Source organism: Dermacentor variabilis, chromosome 1 (genome assembly GCF_050947875.1).
Source record: "Dermacentor variabilis isolate Ectoservices chromosome 1, ASM5094787v1, whole genome shotgun sequence".
Lineage (NCBI taxonomy): Eukaryota > Metazoa > Arthropoda > Arachnida > Ixodida > Ixodidae > Dermacentor > Dermacentor variabilis.
In genome coordinates, this window is record NC_134568.1 from 91,086,572 (window position 1) to 91,100,287 (window position 13,716).

General features: G+C 44.0%; 1 protein-coding gene across 1 annotated transcript in view; it reads right to left on the bottom strand.

Annotated features, from left to right (window-relative positions):
• Positions 1 to 13,716, bottom strand: part of alpha-Spec (alpha spectrin) — a 174,954-nt gene that overhangs the window by 139,717 nt on the left and 21,521 nt on the right. The window contains exons 7-11 of the mRNA XM_075691147.1: positions 8,413 to 8,504; positions 6,389 to 6,533; positions 4,208 to 4,324; positions 3,191 to 3,364; positions 2,992 to 3,093 (exon numbers count right to left, since the gene is read on the bottom strand). Coding sequence (XP_075547262.1) covers positions 2,992 to 3,093; positions 3,191 to 3,364; positions 4,208 to 4,324; positions 6,389 to 6,533; positions 8,413 to 8,504 — 630 coding nt within the window. The remainder of the gene's footprint in view (positions 1 to 2,991; positions 3,094 to 3,190; positions 3,365 to 4,207; positions 4,325 to 6,388; positions 6,534 to 8,412; positions 8,505 to 13,716) is intronic.

A 13,716-nucleotide genomic window follows, 5' to 3' on the forward strand; every position in this document is an offset into this window, starting at 1 on the left:
ACAAGCACGCTTGTGCGCACCTATATCCTTGACCATTCTGCTATTCGGCATGTGAATGTTTATTGATAGCTCTAGTAGCCACCGTCATCTCCCTCCACTGCCTTTTATATATGGTGCGCTCCGGCGCGTGTCTTGTGCCTCATGCTGAGAGATTTGAAGGAAATGGAAAAAGAAAAAAAAAAGAGCCTCTTCGGCTCTCGTCATCGGTCCCAATGGTTCTCAGGTCTTTTGCTCACTGACTCTCACATTGTTCTAGTGCACCTAACCTTGGTCCCTATAACGTCTGATCAGTGTGTTTTTTGAGCATATAAGCTCTTTGTCTGGCAGCAGGTGTTTAACTTGACTTATGGCCCATCGCACACAGTGAAACCAAAGACAGGCAGAAACGTGAGGAACAGACAGGCGAATTCAACGCTACACCCGACTAGGCACACTATGCCGACCAAGTGCCAGCCGCCCCTTCACTTGGAATCTCCTGTGCACTGTGGCCGGCCTGGCTTGGCTGTGTATTGTGCAGTCTCCTATTACACAAGAGTAAAGTTGCTGTTGCAGAGGTTGGACATTTTTTGCTCCCTCAAGTCTGGGAGGTGCCTTTGTGCCAACACTGGCGTCAAGCATGCATAAGAAGAGGTTAAGCGTTACTGCTGTCTTTCTTTTTGTCAGGTCCCGAGTGACTGAAAATGCAGAGCCTGTTCTTACACCATGCTTGCCACCAGTGTTCTCTTGTCACGGCCTTGCCGTGAGCTACTCCGCCATCAAACCCACCGCCCCTGCCTATGTGCGGCCAAGGTTGCCGCTAGCATGGACGTGCAGCCGACATGAGTTAGCTGTAAAATTTGGTTTACGTGATCTCAGCGTTTCTCACATCGTATTATAAAGTATTTCTAACACAGTGGCGGGCATCAAGAATAAGTGCACTTACTCTAAACACATATGCGAGAGAAAAATATTCTAGTTTCTCCGAATAACTACAGCATGGCTGTTTGATTGTGGGACTGGCAAAGGACCAAATTAGGGGTGAGAATATCATGTGGAGAAAAATAAAATCAACATTTTCAAGAGCGAAGTTAGGGGTACGTTCATTGCGCGAGTGTGTTCACTACACAAATTTATACGATTGTATAGTTTTTCTTGAAAAAAAAAAGTTAAACCAATGAAACAGACAATAAATAACTAAAACGTGGAATAATTTTTTACTGTTACATTGTGGCACCCAAGGTATACCCATTACAAAAAGCATCACTTCGCTATCATCATCAGTTACTGGCGCAAGATGTTGCAGTGCTTCCAATATAACCATTACAAAAAAAAAAGAACCACTTGGCTATCATCATCATCCATTGCACGCGTAAGATGTTGCAGTGCTTCCAGTCACCATTTCACTTTGTACATGTGCGTTCAGGCTGGTTCAGGTGTGTTGAGATCATTCGCGTGTTCATCCTGAGAATGCCAAGCCACAGAGGCAATGCTGCTGGCTAAAGCGGCTGAAGTTTTTTACACTACGTCAGAGGCCGACGCATTCAATGGCTTCTAGTTAAGTGCAATAAATATTCGTTTACTGCACCTAAGTGGAGTGTTGGTTGAAAATTTTGTTTCTGCGGTAATTTGTGGCTCATTTGTGGACCGAATAAATATAGGTGCATCTTATATACCAGTACGACTTGTATGCCAATCTTTTTCTTTGAAACATGCAAGAAGTGGGGGTACAACTTCTACAGAGGTGCAATTCATAATCTAGAAACTATGGTAATATAGTACTTGCTCAAACCTTCGAAGCCCAATGCACATGAAATTTACCATGGCAATCGACAAACAGCAGAACTTCGTTGACACGTTCCCGTTATGCATGTTTTCCCGGCGGCAACGTTCATAATCGAGAACACAAAAAATGACCCAATAAAATTGCACTCATTTTTTACCAGAAAACAATTTTTCACCACCAACATTCAGTTAAGTCACCAAACTGTGATCGTATGACACATTTTCCATCACTAAATACCATGTACTGTTCTCGATTGCGCGAGGCACACGTAATCGAGAATAGTATATAGTAGCTGACCTCCACGGAAGCTTCACCGCAATACTCGGCCACCTTTTTGAGCGCACACCGGTGTTTTCACGCGAGTTTCTCATTTCAGTACCAGCAGATCTCCGGGGTCGTCACACGCCACATTCACAGCTATCACCGCCGATCTTATTGCGATAAGCTTCTTTGCCTATCTGTTTCACAGTGCGCGATGCCGTCAGAAGTGTAGCGCATGCCTTTAATAGGCAATAACCGAAACACACCACCGTTGCCTGTTGCAGACTGCGATCGTATACATTTTCTGGCGGCTAGATCGCATCTGAACAAGGAAAGGCACGAGGCACATGTGATCGAGAACCATATATAGCCAGCCGTCCCGCGTGAAAACTACGGTGCGCACATTTTCTTCTACCGCTACCAGCAAATCCCCGCCTGGATCATCGCGTGCTGCATTCACAGCTATCGCCACCAACCCTGTTGCGATAAGCATCTTCACCTATCTGTCTTACAGAGCGTGGCGCGTAGTGCCATTGGTAGCGTACTGCACGCTTTTAGTAGGCAATAATCCAAACGTGCCGTGGTTCCCTGCTGCAGGCAGTGCGATGTGGGCACCACGTTTCGCTTCAGCAGCATCCAACGCCGCCCACCAGCTTGATTTCGTTACGGTTTCCCGTCACACACGCAACAGGAAAACAACAAAATGCATCTCGGGCCGCCGGAGACACATGAGCTCGACGTGTATCGGCATCTCGTGCCGCAACGATCCGCGTGATGCTTTGCATTACGTAGATGTGAGCAGTAGTCGAGTCTGCCAATTTTTTAGTTACTTCAGATCATATGTCTTCCCAGTAAGTACGTTTTTTTTTCAGCATTTTGTTCCAAAATGTATGAACGAGGTTTTACTGTACACGAAACACAAAAGCAGCAGCAATATGTGAACAGGGTAAAAAAATTTTTTTACTCACCTTCTCTTTTACCTCATCAACTGCATAGTGTTTCTGGTCTAGCAGGATCTGTCCAGCTTCAGCAGTTGAACGGAAGCTGTCCTCTCTGGCATCAATTTCACCCTGCAGCCAGACAGCACATGGAACATTGACACGGGCAATGACACTCGTCACATGCTCTGCTTGAAAGGAGACTAAAATATTAAAGAACACACAGCACCTTGTGCTCCTGGTGACGTTCCAACAAGGCTTCTGCACCAGCAACATCCTTAGCCAATTCATCTGCTGAAATAATAGCATTCATGTCATGAATCCAAGACACAAGGTCTCTGAAATCTGCCAGGAAACGGTGCAGCAGGTAAGACTCGTCCAGACGTCGCCGTCTTTCTTGGGCCTAGAAAAAAATTTTAACAATTCAGGCAGACATGGCAAACAACAGGGTGGCACACTAGAAGTACAAAAGATCCACAAAACATTGCATCTAATCAACATCAGAGGGGAAATTAAAATTTGTTCAATACAGAACAGTCTAACCTGAAATGAATCTCACAATGGTGGCACAGAACAGGCACATTGAGTAGTTTGTACTCAGTATGCCAATACAGAATGTGTGAACAGAACTGCATACAGTATTACTAGTCTTGCCCTTCATTTGCAGTCAGTGTCTGGAGAATGAATCCTGAAACCTCCACAAATTGTTTTATCACAAACATCCGAATGGAGAACGATGGTGTAAAACTGTCCCATGTTTCAGCCAGAAAAACATTACAAAGATAGAAAGCATCCAGCTGCCTGCTTACAACAGATCTAAGCACTGCATTCATCAACAATTCACAGTCCAAATTCTGCCTTTTCTCACCTCATTCAAATTTAATTAAAAAATAATTTCTAGGTTTTAGTTTCTTGCGCGATTTAGGTCATAAATTTTTACCGAGAATATACTACCCACCACGGCTGTTCTAGGAACTTGTGAAGCAATATTGAGTGCTGAAGCTTAGAAATTTAGTCTTAACAAAAAATGTGATCAAGTGAAATTTTTGCAGCAAGTACGAGTTCACAATAACAAGATTTTACTGTACAAAGCTTCATTGTACTATACTTTGTCTAAAGCAAATAGGTCACGTTGCTACTTCGCAAAAATTACTAGCAGTTAAGCACAAATTCTAAAGGCATGTAGAAGAACAAGTTAACAGGCAAACAGCACTGTTTTAGTGAGCAATGCAGAGATTGTACTTGCCTTTCTCTTGAGCATCTCCCAAGTGGCCATGATTTCAGCGTGTTTTCCTCTGATCTGATTGCCATGGTCACTGTGGATGCTGCAGAGCCTGTCAGCTTCTTGGCCCAAGGTCATCACCTATAATAAAAGTAATACCACTTGCACCAGCCACTTCGAAGTAATTGATGTGAAAAACAGAAGTGTGTGTGTTCCAGTACAGTCAACGACAGATATTTTGGACATACCCGACGCCTTTGCGACATTGCTACGTAACCCCCCATAGAGCTAATGTATAAGAATGTCTGAAATTTCGTATGCCAAAACCCTTCCTTGTCCAATTTTCTGGACTTTTTTCGATGACCACAGATTCAAAATGGCATTAATCGAAGCCACCGGCACTGCCGTTTTGATTATCTCGCAGCCTAGAACCAATGCTCTCGCACACCAATCTGCTGTCAGTCGTAGCAGCCCGCGGAAATGCTAAACCTAACTGCTTCGACATTCGCTACTACGCTTCTTGCTGCTGTTTGGTGCAGCGCGTTTAACTGAAAGAATTTGCCACTGTCAGCAATGGCGCTGACTTTGCCTTTGTCATACTCGCTGATGGCTTTGAAGCTTGGAACACACAGCAAGGGTTAAGCATTGCATAATGCCAGTTCCAAATATTCAGCTTCACCACAATACAGCAGCATTACGCGGTGAAGCATACCAAGTTCAAAAAGGGACAGTCACAGGACACAATAAATATTCCTTAATTACACACATGTGCATCCACCATTTCCTGTCACAGTACAAGCACCGATATGCCCAATACAAAAAAAAGCATGTTAATTCGAATTCCACAGGGATACTACGAAAATTTTAATTATACAAAATTTGAACTAATGAAAGAGAAAGATATCGCTGGGTTAAGGTGCTTATGTAGTCCGACGTAGCGCGAGTGTGCACACACGCTACGTAACGATTGCAAGAACAACAATATCTATAGTTAGAAGCGCTGGCGTAGCCAACGTAAGCGGGCGGCCAACGTAACTGGACGTGGCCAACACAGTCCGACATCGAGATGGCTCTTGCTCCATCCGCGCGTTCGTCGCCGACTGTGCTGACCCACAATGCATGGCGTGGAGAAAAAAGTGCCCACGCCATTTCGTTGACCTACGCAGACAGCCGTTCAAAGCAGCACGCTGGTTGGGGATCACTCTGTGCATGCTTCGAAGAGAGTAGCCGACGGCGCGTTTGTCGAAGTCTAGAGGGGACAGCGTTTCAGCTGGCACAGCGCCGAAAACGGACTAAAAACACGCCTTTGTGCCACCAACACTTGCCACAGGAACAAGAGCTGAGCTCCTAATATCGATTCGCGAAACACACCCCAACCTACTGCAACATAGATCTCCGTTGTACTTTCGTAGCTGTACCACCTGCAGGCTGCCGAGTTCCACTATACGTATAGGTGGCACCTTAAACACGCATCCCAGGGATGCTCTTCCCTTATAGTAATAGCTACGAATCTCAAAGGCTATGCTTTTTTGGTACTGCAAGTGCCAATAAACGTCAAAGCCGCTATGTTTCAGACATTACCTGGTGCCGCTTCACGGCAGAATGCCTCACAGAGAAAGAGCGAAGCCTGAAAGATGCAACATGAAAAAAAAAAAATGCAGCGCCACATCAGTTTTCATCTTGAAGGTCTTGAGAGAGGGAGAGAACAGACCTGCAACAGAGGCGTTGGCCATGCCTGGCCAGTTGCAAATGCGTCTCTGCAGTCAGGCCTAAACAAAGGGCCACAGATGGAAAGAGCAAAGATGTTGCCACGTCGGCAACGTGCTCCGGCGCACTAGCACTCACGGAGTTCGAATTATCGGTGACTGTGCAAATTTCAGCGTGAATTAGCGGGATGCATTACATACTGCTTTCAATACAGTGTTGGATGGATCGCGGCAGCTACTTCGAATTATTTGACATTTCACATTAAGGAGTTGTGAATTAACGGGCTTTTACTTTATGTGCACGGGCAGGCCTTCAGAGTTATTCTGGATGTGCCTGAGGAGAGTTGAGCCTTTGGGGGCAGTAAAAGGCATGCATTCATTTTTTCAGATGCCCGCTTTTTTACATGTTTTTGCAGCACCTAGAAAGTCTGAAAAATTGGATGTTGACTGTTTACTACATCCTATGACTTTTATTATGGAAAAGATGTGTCTATCATACCTTGTCTTCCAAGGCAGCAAGGTCTCTCTCGATGCCCTCATGCTTGCGCTGGAGAGTCTGCACGCTCACCAGGTCCCGGCCATAATCATCAGATGACAGCACTACATCTTTCTCGGTTATCCATGTAATTGTCTCGTCAGCATCTCTGCAAGCATCAATATTTGCACAATGAGAAGCAGTATCTAGAGATAAGTAAAGTGAAAGCACTCAAAAGTACTAATAGTATTTGCACCTCTTCCAGATGGAGATAAAAATGAAATGTTCCAAGAGCCATAGTAGGAGTGGTGCTAAGTGCATTATGAAAATTTGACAATACAGTCAACGATGGATATATCAACTCCAAGGGGATAGCAAAATAGTTCAATGTGTCAATAATTCGAAATGCAGTTAAACTTCGCTAACAAAGCCATTAAAATAGGCAATTTGCTTCGTAATATCGAAATGTCGTTATTAAAATTCAACATTTTATGCAAATAAGTACAGTTGCCGATGAATTTTCATTACATGGAAGAGGCCGCAAATTTCATATTATCAGGCAGTCAGAAAAAGCAAATATGAATGAGAAAAAAATAATTTCGCTGAATTATTTTAGAGTAGGCGACGAGTAGGAGTAGTAGAGTAGGCAATGAAAAGTACGGTTTCATGCGATGCAGACGATATCTTCACATCGGTAGTACAAAGTAAAGCTAGCCATGCTTTTGTGTCGACTCCGCCCCTGCAGTTAACAGTGTCACTTGCAGCGGAGATCGAATGCTTCGTCTGCCTCTCGCTTGAATGTGTCTCCAAAACTCAAGATTACACAACCTGAAGCATTAAACACACAGGAGGACAGTTCAAATCTAAGTTAATGTAAACAATCAGCCTAAGTGGAGGCTGGGGTCAGAGTCGTCTTGACTGCACATGGAACCCTAAAACGACGTTAGAAACTCTGCAAGACAAACCTGGCAGTGCAAATATCTCCAATTCAGCATCGCATGCTCGGAGCCACCGAGTAAAAAATCGAGTGGCATCCATGCTTTCTTGTGGAATGCGCGTATCGGACCGAGAGGCCTTTTACATTCTTGAAGCAGCGTGGCCCCTTATCTTTCCGATAACAATTAGCTGCAGGTAGTATGCTTCACTGCATGGCAATTAGTTCTTTTCTTGTTAATATGCTTCCCTGCATTACACAACTTTGTTGCATTGAAGCTAACTAAAGCAAATCCGTCATAATGGAGCACAGATAAGACTTGCTACATGCACCTTGCTAAGTTTTCCTCATTGGTATGTACTTGCCTTCGACTCAACGCCTTGTTTGACATTATCTGTCAAAACGGTGTCGTCTTGTTGGCATTAATATTTCCGAAGGCAGTGATTGCAGTGTCATTATGGTGTTGGGCTAAGCACGAGGTCGCGGGATTGAATACCGGTCCTGGGGGCCGCATTTCGATGAGGGTGAAATGTGAAAACACCTGTGTATGCAGATTTAGGTGCATGTTAAGGAACCCCAGTTGGCCTATATTTTCGGAGTCTCCCACTAAGGCGTGCCTCAATATCAGAGTGTGGTTTTGGCACCTAAAACCCCATAATATTCTTTTTTATGTGGCAGTGAACGGGAGTTCAACATACAAGTAGCACAGTGCTATATTTTTGCAAGGGATTTCCAAGGGCATCTTGCAATTGTTTCATACAGACAATAATTCGGTATATCCAGGACAGACTGTGTAAGATCTAACTGTTACAACTTCTACAGTGGTGGCTCAACGGGTATGGTGCTTTGGTGTTGAGCATGAGGTAGCGGGCTTGAGGGTTCACGGTGGACGCATCGCAATGTGGACTGAAACTTGTGAGTCATGCTTTGGGTGCACATTTACAATACCCCAGGTGGCCAAAATTATTCGAGAGCTCTCCACTAAAGCATTCCTTATAGCACACTGTACAGTTTTGGGACATTAAATCCCATAAATTCTACTGTACAACAGAAACATACAAATGAAAATTCCCTGTAGTATTTCTTCACAGTCGACATCAGACACTGCACTAACCTGTTGAAGCGCTGGATCTCGTGCGCGCCAAACAGCCTCTCCTGCCGCAGCAAAGTGAGGGACTTCAATTTGTTCCAAGCCTCGTTTAGCTCCTGGAAGCAATGGTAGAAGATAAAATTTTAATACAAGAAGTGCATTGCACTTTGCAACTGATAGAATCTGGTACTGCTCGAGGCACAAGATACTGAAAAGCTGTGAAAGTTCTAGAAAAGCTATTGAATAATAATAATATTAAGAGAAAGAAAGACAATCTTAAAGATAACCCAGCAAATTAGTATGTTGTCTAGAAGTATTGACATTACCACTGCAAAGCTATATGTTCACAATTAAAAGCTGTATTCAAGAATTCTAATGTTGCATGTAATCTTACACAAGACTGAGCCATTCTCCAAAAAGAAGTCTTCCTACATGGCTCCATGGAGTACAGCTACACAGTTGCCTTCTAATGACAAAGACAAATGTTATATATCAACAGTAGATTTGTTTAAAGTACAGAAGATGTAATTCTGCACAGTACTGTAAAAATGTATAAACATTGCATGCTTACCAGGCACGTACCCAGGCTTTTTTTTTTTTTTTTTCAGGGAGGGCAACACAAGGTAACTTTTCTATGCAAATGAGGGGGGGGAGGTACCTTTACTAATGCAAATGTGAATAATTCCCACCGTTCACCATAAAGATGCGTAAACGCACAAAAGAGAAATGAAATAAGGTGTATCTCACAGGTACGCCTGTGAGATTCGCGTCTCCTTTACTTGGCAAACAAGGAACCACATCAAATAGACTCATGCACGGAAGAAGAGCAAGAACACTGCCAAGAACAAGTAAACAAGCAAAAGCGTCAAAAAATATTTCTGGTAGCATTTCTTGAATTAGCTCTGGAAGATTTATAGAGAAATATATATTTGTGGAACAATCACAGTTCTTTTGGATCTCTAGTTTACTACTCTACCAAGTGCCAAAACTGATTCGTATTGTTATTAGGGAAGTTGTGTAACCATGTGTGGCAGGCAGCAAGCCCCGTACAACTGTGTAGAGCGAAGGACACCGCGGTTCTAGACATACTGTGCCCACCGCGGAAGGTCAGAAAAACACCCAAATAAGCACAGCAGGGAAGTGGCTATGTCAGGCAGCTAGTCTGATAACTGTAGAAGAGTCATTCAAAACACACGGAATTATTCTCCACTTCCAGCAGTGTTTTCTCCACTTCCTTTTACAGCAAAGCTGTTTATGCGGACCCTGTGCCGTCTTTGCCAGACTTCGCTAAAACGGGGCCATGTGACCTAGCGGAAGAGGAAAGAAAGAGCTCAACAGGGGGAAAGGGGTTGGAGTGACCCCTTTCCGCCCACGAGAATGCTATCTTAAATGCGAATCTTATATGGTTGTCACACGGTGAATTTTCGGCGATCAAGCCAGATCGCACCGACCCATCCTGCCACGAAAGAAACATGTTATGCTGGCAGTTTGCGGCCAACGAACAGTGCCCAGAGATTGAAACGCAATACTAGGAGCACGTGGCTGCCGGCACTTCTTTGATGTCAGACACTTCTTGCTCGCGCAAGGTCTTGGCTGGCACCCATGCATTTCTATGGGCCCAGACTTTTGTTATTTCAATCCGAAAATTGGCCTGCACAGGACAATCCGAACTTGACTAGTCAGCATGAATGTGCCTGACCCATATATAACTAGTATATACTAGTTGGAATGAGTTGTCGCAGGACAGGGGTAATTGTAGATGGCAGGGAGAGGCCTTCGTCCTGCAGTGGACATAAAATAGCCTGATGATTAGTGGCAGTATGTATGAATGAATGTTTGATGTTTAATGGCGCAAGGGCCAGGTATGGCCCAAGAGCACCATGTCCGTGGTAATGAGTTCGCAGTGTAGTTACGAGTTCTATGAAATTTATGTCACGTGGCTGTAAAGGGGCCTTAAATATGGTCACTCTAAAGTGCGTAAAATCGATGTGTAATAAGATTATGGGGATGACAAATGACATGTACTACGAGCATTATGATGCATTGCAAAAGAATTATACAATATTCAAAAAATGTCAGATGCTAAAATTGACTAGAACACTACTGCCTCGTTAGAGCCCTTCAGACAAAAGGGTCTGGAGGCATGTGCTATAGAATACTGCTGTTGCAGCGGCATACTCTGAAGAGAGGAAGTGCTAGGAATGTAAGGGACTAATAACATGTAGGACAACATCATTAAAAAAACCGAGGACTGCATTGCTGTTAAAAAGCGGTTCTTTACCAAGAAACATAGCCGGGTGAAGTGGGACACAATAGCGGTATGCCAGAGGAAAATGTTTCTTTCGCTCAGCTTCGGCTTTCCGACACTCCAGTAGAACGTGGAGGACCGTCAGCCTCTCTCCGCATCTACCACAGCTTGGAGGTTCATTTCCAGTAAGCAGAAAATTATGGGTTCCAAATGTGTGTCCTATTCTGAGATGACAGAATAGGACATCTGTTCGCAGTGATTTTGTTGTGGAGGGCCAGAAACCTAACTGTGGCTTAAGTGGAGCTTATTTGTTTCATTGTCCCACAAGTGTTGCCAGTGGCTTCGCAGTTTCATTCGCAAAAAAAGGCTTAAGATCTGTGGTAGAAATAGCAGCGGTAGGATTAATAGCTTGCAATGTAATTGATGTGGCCATTTGGTCTGCCATCACGTTACTCTCAATGCATCTATGGCCAGGAACCCAGCATATTGTCAAATGTCTACAAGATCAATAAATATTTCACAACTATGAGTAAAGATCAATGAAAACAGAATTTTTGTGTTTCCATAAGGACACCAGTGCTTTAACAACACTTAACGAGTCCATGAATATTATTGTGTTCTGTAGCTTTAATTTCTTTATCTGTTTAACCGCAGACACTACTGCATAGGCTTCTGCAGTAAAGATACTTGTATGAGGGTTCAATACACCTGATTTAGAGAAAGAGGGACCAACAGCCACATAAGACACGCCAGCATGAGACTGATGCATCGGTGTAGAATTCAGGACAACAATACTTCGACTGGATTTCATGAAAATGCATTCGAATTTCAAGCTGTGGGGCGCTATAACATTAAACTATTCCAAACTTTTCTATTCCAATCCTGCAATCAGCCCACAGCGATTGGTCAAAAACTTTTTGGGTCACCCCCCACTTAACCTGTCACATGACTTCCAGAAAACAGCGATGGCTCCATATCTGATATGACGTGCACACACTGATTATGCATAATTTGACCGAACAAAACAAAAATAGTTATTTCTGATTCGACACCTTTTCACCATTAGCCATCAGCTATTGGTCAAGAGCTTTCGGGTTGCACCCCCTTCACCTGCCTCTCATGCGACGTCACAAAACCGCAAAAACTTACCGCGTCAAAGTAACGCATACGCGTTAAAGATGCATTAATATGCCGAACAAAACTTAATTTTCTTCTGAATAGCCACAGGCTGCCCCGTTCCGAAAGGAATAAAAGATGGCTGCCACCGATCTCTCCAGCACTCGCTACTCGGCCCTGCCAGGGAGCATGGGTTTATTTGCGTGTAATAAAACTTTCTGCGTGGCAGTGTAACGTTTTTGAGAACTTTTGGCACGTTTACGACCTTGTTCTGCCAACTCTTCTTTGCTGAGGATGCGTTTTAGCGTCATTCTTAAGCTTCCGTTGCATGCCGCTGCCATTGTCGACGAACCACCGCAAGCTAAGTAAGAGAAAGCAGACCAATCGCAGACGCCGGCACCACCCTCTTCATCCGGTTATCCATATTCAGTGAAGTGGCTCGACCCCATCGAATCCCTCTCCACTTGAGCACGCTCCTCGCCTCTTGTGAGCCAATTAGATAAGACAAGCCACTCAGTGCAGGCAATGTTATTCGTTTTTCAAGCAAACAAAAGTGACCTCCTATGAACGAGGCGAGCATTTGATTGGTATGTTCAGACAACCCTGCGGATGTCCGCCCAATGCTTGCGTCGCGATTATGCAAATTTGACGTCAGGAGATTGGAATAAAACCATATTGGAATAGTTTTACGTTATATGGCCCCTGGTGCATATTTTGTAACTCTTACGAAAGGTATATCACACTATCACTTGCCACTCCCAAGGCGGTAGCTGCTTGTTGGAGGCATTAGGCGATGCTCGAGAAGTGGGACTTCCATTTCTTCGCTCAACTCTCTCACACGCAGTGAGAAAGGCCGTCTCATAGAGGGTCGATTGTGAAAAACTGTAGCATATGAGATATCATTAATTGTAGCATAACAAGAGTGTTCGTGATTGCAGTAAAATTTAGAAAGTATGTGAAACTAGTGTGTGTTCTTTGCAGATTAAGTGACCACTCATTTGATTCTACGTAAAGATTTTCAATAGGACTTGTTCTGAAGGCGCCAGTGACCAGGTGGATACCTAGATGGTGGACGGGATCAAGAATCATTAATGCACTTGGCGTGGCAGAGCGATATGCCATGGAACCGTAATCTAGTCGTGATTGGATGAGGCTCCTGTAGAGGTTCATTAAGCACTTTCCGTCACTGCCCCATGTTGTGTGTGATAAAATTTTCAGTAAGTTCATTGTCTTCAAACATTTTGCCTTGAGATATTTTATCTGTAGTATGAAAGTCAATTTCGCATCAAGTATTACGCCTAAAAACTTGTGTTTTTTGTGCGCAGGTATTTCTTCTCCATAGAGCTCTAAGCTTGGATCTAGAACCATGCCTCCCTTTTTTGTGAGAAAAACACATGAACTTTTGTGGGAGTGAACTTTAAATCCATTTTCGTCTGCCCACTTAGATACGTGAAAGGAACCTCGTTCAGCTTTCACTCTTTGCCCGACGCCGTATCCGCCTTCCCTACGATTATGTGTTTAAATTCAATTAGATTTTCTGTATTCGGTGATCTACGCAATATGCCCCATGCCTTATTCCACCTCTCTCGCGTATCTCTACAGTCTTCATTTCACCAGGCAACACGTCCTTTGAAAACCGAAAAATCGCGAAAAAGTCAATTTTTTGAAAACCACGTATTTGGACAGTATGTCTTAAAAACAACCATTTCTGTAAATATCAACGTCTAATTCATCGCGAAACCATTTCAAACAATGTTTATAAGAGCCTTGGCAGCCCTCGAGTGGCGAGTGAGTGCTCAAAATGCCCCGACTTGGCGCGAATGCCATTTCTCCACTGCTCCCCCGAGCGCCGCCATTTTGGTGTTTTGTTCGTGCATTCTTGTGGTTTTTTCCCCTGCCACCCACGGCGGTGGCGGCAGCGCGGGACAGGCATAAACCACTCATGATTGGAGGGTTTGTGAGAG